Here is an 11,291-nt window from a genome sequence, read left to right as displayed (position 1 = left end):
ATCTATCTACAATCAACATAAACAAGCAAGATACTATCAGGTACTAAGTTCATGATAAATTTAAGTTCAATTAATCATATTACTTAAGAACTCCCACTTAGATAGACATCCCTCTAATCCTCTAAGTGATCACGTGATCCAAATCAACTAAACCATGTCCGATCATCACGTGAGATGGAGTAGTTTCATCGGTGAACATCATTATGTTGATCATATCTACTATATGATTCACGCTCGACCTTTCGGTCTCCGTGTTCCGAGGCCATATCTGTATATGCTTGGCTCGTCAAGTATAACCTGAGTATTCTGCGTGCGCAACTGTTTTGCACCCGTTGTATTTGAACGTAGAGCCTATCACACCCGATCATCACGTGGTGTCTCAGCACGAAGAACTTTCGCAACGGTGCATACTCAGGGAGAACACTTCTTGATAATTTAGTGAGAGATCATCTTATAATGCTACCGTCAATCAAAGCAAGATAAGATGCATAAAAGATAAACATCACATGCAATCAATATAAGTGATATGATATGGCCATCATCATCTTGTGCCTGTGATCTCCATCTCCGAAGCACCGTCATGATCACCATTGTCACCGGCGCGACACCTTGATCTCCATCGTAGCATCGTTGTCGTCTCGCCAATCTTATGCTTCCACGACTATCACTACCGTTTAGTAATAAAGTAAAGCATTACATCGCGATTGCATTGCATACAATAAAGCGACAACCATATGGCTCCTGCCAGTTGCCGATAACTCGGTTACAAAACATGATCATCTCATACAATAAAATTCAGCATCATGTCTTGACCATATCACATCACAACATGCCCTGCAAAAACAAGTTAGACGTCCTATACTTTGTTGTTGCATGTTTTACGTGGCTGCTACGGGCTTAAGTAAGAACCAATCTCACCTACGCATCAAAACCACAACGATACTTGTCAAATAGACTCCGTTTTAACCTTCGCCAAGGACCGGGCGTAGCCACACTCGGTTCAACTAAAGTTGGAGAGACAGTCGCCCGCAAGCCATCTATGTGCAAAGCACGTCGAGGGAACTGGTCTCGCGTAAGCGTACGCGTAAGGTTGGTCCGGGTCGTCTCGTCCAACAATACCGCTGAACCAAAGTATGACATGCTGGTAGGCAGTATGACTTGTATCGTCCACAACTCACTTGTGTTCTACTCGTGCATATAACATCAACATAAATAACCTAGGCTCGGATGCCACTGTTGGGTTTCGTAGTAATTTCAAAAAATTTCCTACGCACACGCAAGATCATGTGATGCATAGCAACGAGGGGGAGAGTGTTGTCTACGTACCCAACGCAGACCGACTGCGGAAGCGATGACACGACGTAGAGGAAGTAGTCGTACGTCTTCACGATCCAACCGATCAAGCACCGAATCTACGGCACCTCCGAGTTCGAGCACACGTTCAGCTCGCTGACGATCCCCGGACTCCGATCCAGCAAAGTGTCGGGGAAGAGTTCCGTCAGCATGACGGTGTGGTGACGATCTTGATGTTCTACAGCAGCAGGGCTTCGCTTAAACTCCGCTACAGTATTATCGAGGTATATGGTGGCAGGGGGCACCGCACACGGCTAAGGAATAGATCACGTGGATCAACTTGTGTGTCTAGAGGTGTCCCCTGCCTCCGTATATAAAGGAGTAGAGGGGGGGAGGCTGGCCGGCCAAGGAGGGAGGCGCAGGAGGAGTCCTACTCCTTCCGGGAGTAGGACTCCCCCCCAATCCTATTCCAAGTAGGATTCCCAAGGGGGGAAAGAGAGAGAGGGGGGCCGGCCACCTTCTCCTAGTCCTAATAGGACTAGGGGAGGGGGAAGTAGCGCAGCCACCTTGGGCTGCCCCTTTCTCCTTTCCACTAAGGCCCATGTAGGCCCATATGGCTCCCGGGGGGTTCCGGTAACCTCCCGGTAACCCGGTAAAATCCCGATTTCACCCGGAACACTTCCGATGTCCAAACATAGGCTTCTAATATATCAATCTTTACGTCTCGACCATTTCGAGACTCCTCGTCATGTCCGTGATCACATCCGGGACTCCGAACAACCTTCGGTACATCAAAATGCATAAACTCATAATGTAACTGTCATCGTAACCTTAAGCGTGCGGACCCTACGGGTTCGAGAAGAATGTAGACATGACCGAGACACGTCTCCGGTCAATAACCAATGGCGGGACCTGGATGCCCATATTGGCTCCTACATATTCTACGAAGATCTTTATCGGTCAGACCGCATAACAACATACGTTGTTCCCTTTGTCATCGGTATGTTACTTGCCCGAGATTCGATCGTCGGTATCCAATACCTAGTTCAATCTCGTTACCGGCAAGTCTCTTTACTCGCTCCGTAATACATCATCTCACAACTAACATATTAGTTGTAATGCTTGCAAGGCTTATGTGATGTGTATTACCGAGAGGGCCCAGAGATACCTCTCCGACAATCGGAGTGACAAATCCTAATCTTGAAATACGCCAACCCAACATCTACCTTTGGAGACACCTGTAATGCTCCTTTATAATCACCCAGTTACGTTGTGATGTTTGGTAGCACCCAAAGTGTTCCTCCGGCAAACGGGAGTTGCATAATCTCATAGTCATAGGAACATGTATAAGTCATGAAGAAAGCAATAGCAACATACTAAACGATCGGGTGCTAAGCTAATGGAATGGGTCATGTCAATCAGATCATTCAACTAATGATGTGACCTCGTTAATCAAATAACAACTCATTGTTCATGGTTAGGAAACATAACCATCTTTGATTAACGAGCTAGTCAAGTAGAGGCATACTAGTGACACTTTGTTTGTCTATGTATTCACACATGTATTATGTTTCCGGTTAATACAATTCTAGCATGAATAATAAACATTTATCATGATTATAAGGAAATAAATAATAACTTTATTATTGCCTCTAGGGCATATTTCCTTCACCAGAGGGGGCCCACACCCTGGCCACGAGGGTGGGGGTGCGCCCTACCCCCTGGGTGCGCCCCTGCCTCGTGGGCCCCCTGGCAGGCCTCCGGTGCCCATCTTCTGCTATATGAAGTCTTTCACCCTGGAAAAAAATCATAAGCAAGCTTTCGGAACGAAACTCCGCCGCCACGAGGCGGAACCTTGGCGGAACCAATCTAGGGCTCCGGCGGAGCTGTTCTGCCAGGTAAACATCCCTCCGGGAGGGGGGAATCATCACCATCGTCATCACCATCGATCCTCTCATCAGGAGGGAGTCAATCTCCATCAACATCTTCACCAGCACCATCTCCTCTCAAACCCTAGTTCATCTCTTGTATCCAATCTTTGTTTGAAAACCTCAGATTGGTACATGTGGGTTGTTAGTAGTGTTGATTACTCCTTGTAGTTGATGCTAGTTGGTTTATTTGGTGGAAGATCATATGTTCAGATCCTTTATGCATATTAATACCTCTCTAATTATGAACATGAATATGATTTGTGAGTAATTACGTTTGTTCCTGAGGACATGGGAGAAGTCTTGCTATAAGTAGTCATGTGAATTTGGTATTCGTTCGATATTTTAATGAGATGTATGTTGTCTTTCCTCTAGTGGTGTTATGTGAACGTCGACTACATGATACTTCACCATTGTTTGGGCCTAGAGGAAGGCATTGGGAAGTAATAAGTAGATGATGGGTTGCTAGAGTGACAGAAGCTTAAACCCTAGTTTATGCATTGCTCCGTAAGGGGCTGATTTGGATCCATATGTTTCATGCTATGGTTAGGTTTACCTTAATACTTCTTTTGTAGTTGCGGATGCTTGCAATAGGGGTTAATCATAAGTGGGATGCTTGTCCAAGGAAGGGCAGCACCCAGGCACCGGTCCACCCAACATATCAAATTATCAAAGTAACGAACGTGAATCATATCATATGAACGTGATGAAAACTAGCTTGATGATAATTCCCATGTGTCCTCGGGAGCGCTTTCCTTCATATAAGAGTTTGTCCAGGCTTGTCCTTTTCTACAAAAAGGATTGGGCCATCTTGCTGCACCTTATTTACTTTCATTACTTGTTGCCCGTTACAAATTACCTTATCACAAAACTATCTGTTACCGATAATTTCAGTGCTTGCAGAGGATACCTTACTGAAAACTGCTTGTCATTTCCTTCTGCTCCTCGTTGGGTTTGACACTCTTACTTATCGAAAGGACTACGATAGATCCCCTACACTTGTGGGTCATCAGTGGTGCACGCATTGAAAATTTTGCAGCATTACCTCATCGAACAAAGTTGTGAAATATATACCGATAACAAGAGTCTCAACTATATTTTCACTCAAGCCAACCTCAACATCCCACAACAAATATGGCTTGATTTGATCAAGACTATGGCCTTGGAATTGACTATCACTCAAGGAAAGCTAATGTGGTCGCCGATGCGCTCAGTCGAATGGCAGGAATAGTTAAAGGAGTAATCCAATACAAGCCTGACTCTGCAAGATGAATTTGCGAAACTCAACATGATCATCTGCGGCCCGTTAAAATTGAAAATCCTTGAAATCAAGCCTACCTTGGATGAGGAGATCAATAAAGATCAAGAAAATCATCCTAGCTTGGAGGAATTCAAGGAGAAACCTCGCCAGGGGAAGTCCAAGCACTTCCAAATTGATGAATAAGGCACGTATAGTTTGGCACCGTATAAGCATACCCGATCAAGCTGAGCTTAAATAACAGATACTCCAAGAAGCGCATGAGCCCGCATACTCTATCCACCCTAGGGGCACCAAAATGAACCGATACTTGAGAGAGGTATTTTGGTGGAGGGTGTGAGAAAATACATTGCATACTCTTGCGATGTATGCAATAGAATCAAGGCAGAACATCAGAACCCCACCGAAATGCTTTAGACCTTACAAGTTCCACAGAGGAGTGGGACGACATCAACATGGAATTTATCATGGGGTTACCCAAGACCGCCAGAACCATGAGTCCATATGGGTCATCATGGATAGGCTAACCAAAGTAGCTCACTTCATCTCAGTGAAGACCATGTACCGACCAGACAGTTTGCACAACTGTACATGTCAAGGATTGTTAGTCTCCATGGGGTACCCAGGTCCATCGTATCAGACCGAGGTTCTCAGTCCACCCCTGCGTTTTGGCTACGTCTTCACCAAGCCGTGGGAACCAGACTAAAGCACAATACCCGATATCACTGTACTAAATATCTATTTACCATGTTCAATAAATTCGTAACTGGGAACATACTATGCTTACGCTGATTATCTAAGAGTTCCACTATGCAACTATACAAGAATAACTGACCGACAAATGATATGCAAAACTTTCCAAATTATATCCATTTAAACAGTTTTTCCAATGCAAATGATTATCAAACATGTGAAACCCATCAATAATTATGGAAGGTATACTTAATTCTATTACATCCATCATCCAAACAGTTTGAGACAATCATTGAAGAGATCATGGCACAAACTAAGATTTATTACAACAATACTAAAGCTCTACTGATTTAGGTTCATTGTGCAGCAGTGGTTCACCCTTCATGGTGGCTACTTTACCCACCCTCCTATTAGGCTTCTTGTTGAGAATGTCCTCATTTTTTTCCTTTGGTTTCACCTTGCAAAAGTAAGTATTCCAATTATTGATGATTTTAATAGCAATCATATGTTGGTATAAGTGAAAAGACATACATTTTTTATCCACACATGTTTTCTTATTAAATTCTTTGATTAGATGTTGAATTTTGCTACTTCTTCTTACCTCGGATGCAATAAGATCCACAAGAGGAGCTCTCTTCTTCCTTTTTCCTTTCACGCGCATTTCACTTGTGGTGGAGATCTGCTCTGGTGTTTCTCCTGGTGTTAGAAGGATAGTAGGTTTGTTTTGATGGGTGGAAAAAGTAATATCAACATCATCTTTTTCCACATTAGGTAGCTGCATCTTGGGTGTGGGAGCCTGTGAGGATTGACGAGAGTCAGGAACAAAAAAAGATAGGAACTACTAACTTTCAAGGCCTTGTTGAATAATTCCCTACATTTGAGAGGACATGAACTTCGTGACCTAGTCAAAAATTTCTAGAGTTAAAAAAGCATTGGAGATGAAATTAGCCCAATCTAAAGGTACCTGAACCACCTTAGAGCTATCAACCCCAGGAGAAAAACGAGCTTCGGAAATGAGGATTCCTTCACTTCCAACCACATAAATGTCTATGAAAGCATGACCCGAGTTAGAATCTAAATTAAATTAAATATATTGGTTGACCAAATGTTTACCTTTTATACAGAAACCAAGGGGACCATCTCCAGCATGGGGTTAGAAGAGTCCTCCCTAGTGCCCACAACAACATTCTTTGAAGGACCATTAGTGATATTAGGCTGAGTGTCCAGCTTGTCAGGTTGAATCGGATCATTGAGTGACAGAACCTTGTTCTCCTGAATAATCTTCTCTTTAGTTTGTGGTATGGAGGGATGAACAATTTGGAAATTAACAGAATGGGAGTGAATGATTCCCACCTGGATAGGTGCCAAAGCAAGAGATTGGATTTTACGTTCTCCTTCATTTACGATTTCAATACTCTCATCTACAAGCTCGCTTTCATCAGCATTGGGTGCATAATTCACAAACAAATCTACAACAACAACACCTTGTATTAGGATAGGCTCTTCAAATAAAGGTAAAATAAACATTTTGCAACTTTGGTAAAATATCCAAATGATTACTCTGTACTGTCATGTTGAGATCAATATTCAAAATATCTTGCTCTTTCTTCACATTCAGATCAGCGTTGATATGGGCCTGTAAGGCTTGAAAACCAACCTCCGAGGGACCAAGAGGTAAATTTAAATCTGGTAGGCGATTAAAAATATGTTTGGTATGGCCCAATAGATTTAATGCACCTGCACTAGCCCCAAATTTAGCAGCGTCTGCACTCTGAGAAGGCAAGAGTAAGGAATAAGTTACTATTTTTCAAAAAAAAATATGAAAACAACACCTTAATTTGTTACCAAAAGTCTATGCTTTATCAAATTCATAAATAAGATGAATGCTGGAGAAAATATCAGGAGAAGATTTATCCCTAAAAGCGCAAGCAAGAAACTAGGAAATCAATAGCTGAAGGCTTACCTAGACTATAAATATACATGTATATCCACTCCACCACAAAAACGAAGTGGCATATGATAAAAATGCACTCTAAAAAACAAATAAGATGTTGCTATGCACTATGTTTGGAATTAATTGATGAATATATCATAATGAACCATGATAGAGTTACATATGAAAGGAAATAAATTACTATTTACCATGTTAAAAAAATCGGAACTGAGGTAATAACATACTTACATAGGACTAGGTGAGTTAAGGTGGACACACTTCCACACATTGTCGAAGATTTCGACTATGCAAGAATACTTTACATGGACATTATATGCTTCATTCACCTAAAAACATGGTCTTTATTTTTTAAAATGTGCAAGAAATGTTAATTTTAGGATGGGTGCATGCACTTATGAATTCACATATTTATTTCACACTAGTAAAAGAGCCCCTGCGTTGCAACAGGAAAAACCACATGTCCCTAGTACAATAATCATGACTGAAGACCTCAACGGGTCCACGTGCATCACATCTATGATGCCGCTTATCCTCCTTCCCACCTTTGTCGACGGTGGGATCAGTGCTCACACAATCAGAACACGTTAGGATGTGGTCAATTCTAAGGTTTCTTTCTTTCTCTCCAAAAAATGAGAGATCTACATTTTCACCAGGAAGTTTTGCCGAGGCGTGCATTAGTGGTTATAGATGGTTTCTTTCTTCTCCAAACTGATTTGCCGAGGTGTTGATTTCCAATCCGGATGTAGCAAGTACGAAAGAAAAGCGAATCATGAACTATTGATTAAGGTTGTCCCCTAAATAGTTTTTAAAAATATTTAACAGTTAAAAAATATCATATTCAATTCTACACATTTTTCTAATCAATTTTCATATATAAGATGTCAAAATTGGAGTTAGGATTTAGAAGATATGAATATTTTTAAAAGCATTTGAATCACATTTTTAAATATTTAACGGGTAAAATAACATCATATTTATATTGTACACATTTTTCTAATCAATTTCCATATATAATATGTCTAAATTAGAGCTATGACTTAAAATATATGGATATTTTAAAAAATTATTTAAAACTGTAAAAAATAATAGATGGATGATGGGTTGATTAACCAAAAGATCAGGGGGTTTCCAAGAAAAAGTGAATCATTTTTTCCATGGGTTGATTAACTAAAGATCAGAAGGTTTTCTGAAAAAAAGAAGTGAATCATTTTTTCTCACTTAACAATGTACCGCAGGTTGATTTCGAAGGAGTACAGGATTTTTTTTTGGCAAAAGTGACGACGGACGGATAGAAGCACTCCTCACTTTACTATTAGGTAGAGATATATTTGTACGAGGACCCACATGCCAGGGAGCTGGTCAAATTGTCAGACAACTAATTGCAAATGTGATATGTTATTACTGTCTTGTATATATTTGAGGAGGAGGGATGGATTCTTATACTATAAATACGAAGTCAAATGATTGAAAGAACTAAATATAGACTTAAGAGTTAATATAGAGGAGGAACCATTCACCTTGAGAGGGGTTACCAAATTCTGTGGTGCAGCCACCACGTACGTCCCCTTGTTTAGAAACTCATGGACGGAGGAGCACCCCGACGCCTTGGCAGCTCGGGTTAAATTCCCGGTCGGCTTCTCTCCATTGTTGGTCCTACCAATAAAAACCATAAAACTATGAAATTTACCTAAAATTCAAATTTCCATAATCTCTCATGTATTGTATTAGCTTCTCATCGCTCACATGCATACACTGCAATTGCATTCTCCCCTGCATTTTGGACAGCTCCAGGCATCTTGCAGCCCCACTCTTATATAATTCTCGCCGTACCTAATAAACAAACCAATAAGAAACAAGAACAATACATCATATGGTCGGCCCCATGGAAACACAAAAATTACATAGCAGAAACTCTTGTAATACCCATTATGCAAGCAATTTCGACAGTACTTGAGTGAGCACAACCGAGACTTCTTCATATTCTTGCAAGCTGCCATTAAGTTGATTGCCATTTTCTGACGGCACTGCAGAACGGAAAAGTATTAAATCCACGAGGAGTTGCCAGTGTAAAAGAGGGGGGAGGGCCAATAGTAATAGGTGGTCAAAATCCACGAGGAGTTGCCAGTGCAAAAGAGGCGGGAGTGCCAATGGTAATAGGTGGTCACTCACTCACCTGGTGGCAGGTCTTCTGGATCTGCAGCAAAACGCCGTTGCTCTCCATGCTGTAGGAACCCTTGCTAGTCTTTGTGGTGACCCTCTCCATGCTGTAGGTGTAATTGTTCTCCTCGCCATGGGCATCATCCCTATCACGGGAGACATTCTCCATGCCGCCGACGCCATTCCACTCAAGGGGGCAAGGGACCATGATGTCCATGGAAGAGCTCCAGAAGTTTGGTAGAGCAAGGGGGAGAAGCCTAAAATCTTTGACAAAAAATAGGAATGGGAATGAAGAGATAAATATTGGCTCGCGTGTGCCTCTAAAAAAAGTAGGAGATGCTAGTAGTAACTGATGCCACCAGCCAGTTGCCCTAATCTTATTTAGAAATCATTCATTTTGTGTGACATTGAACTGTCTTCCCTCGTTCATCCATGTATGTGCATGTCTATCATTATTGATGAAAGGGGTTAATAAATAAGGGTCAAACCATCTTTTTCCTTTTCTTGTTTTACTTGGGTCTGACTAAAATCTCAAAATATGCCTTTGTCTCATCTCCATTAATATTATTTTCGTTGTATACCATTCTAAAAGTTTACCACCAGACCCATTGTACAAACTTTATTTACCCAATATAATGTCCTGGAAAAAAATATTTTCCCCCCGAAGCACCAAAAAATGTGTGTACAAGATCTCTTATTCCAGAGTGGTAGAATGTTGGCCATCCAATGTGCAACACAACACAAGCATTGTGTGACTTAAAGGTGGTGGAAGAAGGGGATGTGCCGTCCATAGAGAGTATTTTGAATCTTGGGAGGCCCGCCGGTGTTTTCGCATTCCATTTTTTGCTTCCACTATTACGCTTCATGCCCGACCTCCTCCTCGATGCCAACTCCTTGTTATTTATTTCTATGGTTCTCTAGCACTGGCTCATTGGAGAGGAAGGATTTGGGTTCATGCAAGGCAATGTGTGTGTGCTCGCTCTCGACCCTATAGGGTAGCGAAGGGGACCAGAATGCCATGTGTGGCTGCAAAATGTTCGTTATTGAGGGGTGTCCATGCTTGCCCTCGACACGAGGTGTGTGGCATAGATGATCGAGAAGGAAACACGCGACTGAGAGAGACCCTCCACGTGATGATATGACAACACCCTACATATGACATAGAAGACGCCCTCCATGCGACGATGATTGCGAGCCGTTAGGTGCTCGTGTCAGCCCATGGGCCTCTGACTCGAAGGAAAGATAATTTCCCACCGCCGAACCTCCTCTAAACCTTCTTTTTTTGCAAGCAAAGGCTTAATCTTCTTCCTTCGCTCAACCTGCCCCTCCTTCACCCTTCTTCTCCCCCATGTCCTGGTCCCGAGAAAAGAAATTGCCCCACCCCATCTCTTTCACCATCTAACTAGATTGATTGCCGACCTCCAACCCTCCCCAATATTCACTAGCATCTTCGAGGTAAAACGCCTGATAAATTATTACGATAACGACATACAACTTGGCCATCCAAACAATCGGACAAAATTTGCTAAAATCCAAACACTAAAATCAGCTCATGTACACATTTTATATATTGTAGCTAGACCCACATATATATATACTTCTATATATAGCTAATGTATGGATATTGACATCTCTATATAAAACTAGCGAGATCTGTAGAACGGCAGCAGCTCGCGTGGATTAGAATGTGAGGGATAGGAGGGAATCCGGAAGAGGAGGAGGGTTTACCGGGAGGGGCGGCGGCCGCGGCACTCGATGCTAGTTGCTCGCCGGCGGCGACGTGCAATGTGTCCCCAAAAGGGCTGGCGGTGGTGCGAGCTCCCACTCGGTCGGGTGGAGAGGCGAACGAACGCTTGGGTGAGGCGAACGGGCATAGATGGCTTTCGGGAGCGCCGACGGCTGGCCTCCGGCTGCAGCGATCGAACTGCGCGGCCAGGGGCCATCAGATCTTGATCTGGAGCCGCCGGATCACGGGAAGAGAATTGGCTGGTGGGCAGATGCCAAGTGG

General features: G+C 42.6%; 1 protein-coding gene across 1 annotated transcript; it reads right to left on the bottom strand.

The window, feature by feature from the left end:
• Window positions 1–5,381: 5,381 nt before the first annotated feature.
• LOC125511190 (uncharacterized) lies at window positions 5,382–9,500 on the bottom strand. Its single transcript, XM_087524717.1, has 9 exons — window positions 9,300–9,500; window positions 9,077–9,150; window positions 8,870–8,956; window positions 8,644–8,779; window positions 6,733–6,943; window positions 6,526–6,641; window positions 6,137–6,444; window positions 5,774–5,968; window positions 5,382–5,629 (listed from the first exon to the last, which is right to left on the bottom strand). The coding sequence occupies exons 1-7, from the start codon at window positions 9,498–9,500 to the stop codon at window positions 6,289–6,291; spliced, it is 981 nt and encodes a 326-aa protein (XP_087380843.1). The 3' UTR covers window positions 5,382–5,629; window positions 5,774–5,968; window positions 6,137–6,288.
• Window positions 9,501–11,291: the final 1,791 nt, after the last annotated feature.

This window comes from Triticum urartu, chromosome 5A (assembly GCF_056163025.1).
Source record: "Triticum urartu cultivar PI428250 chromosome 5A, HENAU_Tu73, whole genome shotgun sequence".
Lineage (NCBI taxonomy): Eukaryota > Viridiplantae > Streptophyta > Magnoliopsida > Poales > Poaceae > Triticum > Triticum urartu.
This window is presented reverse-complemented; position numbering and strand designations above follow the sequence as displayed.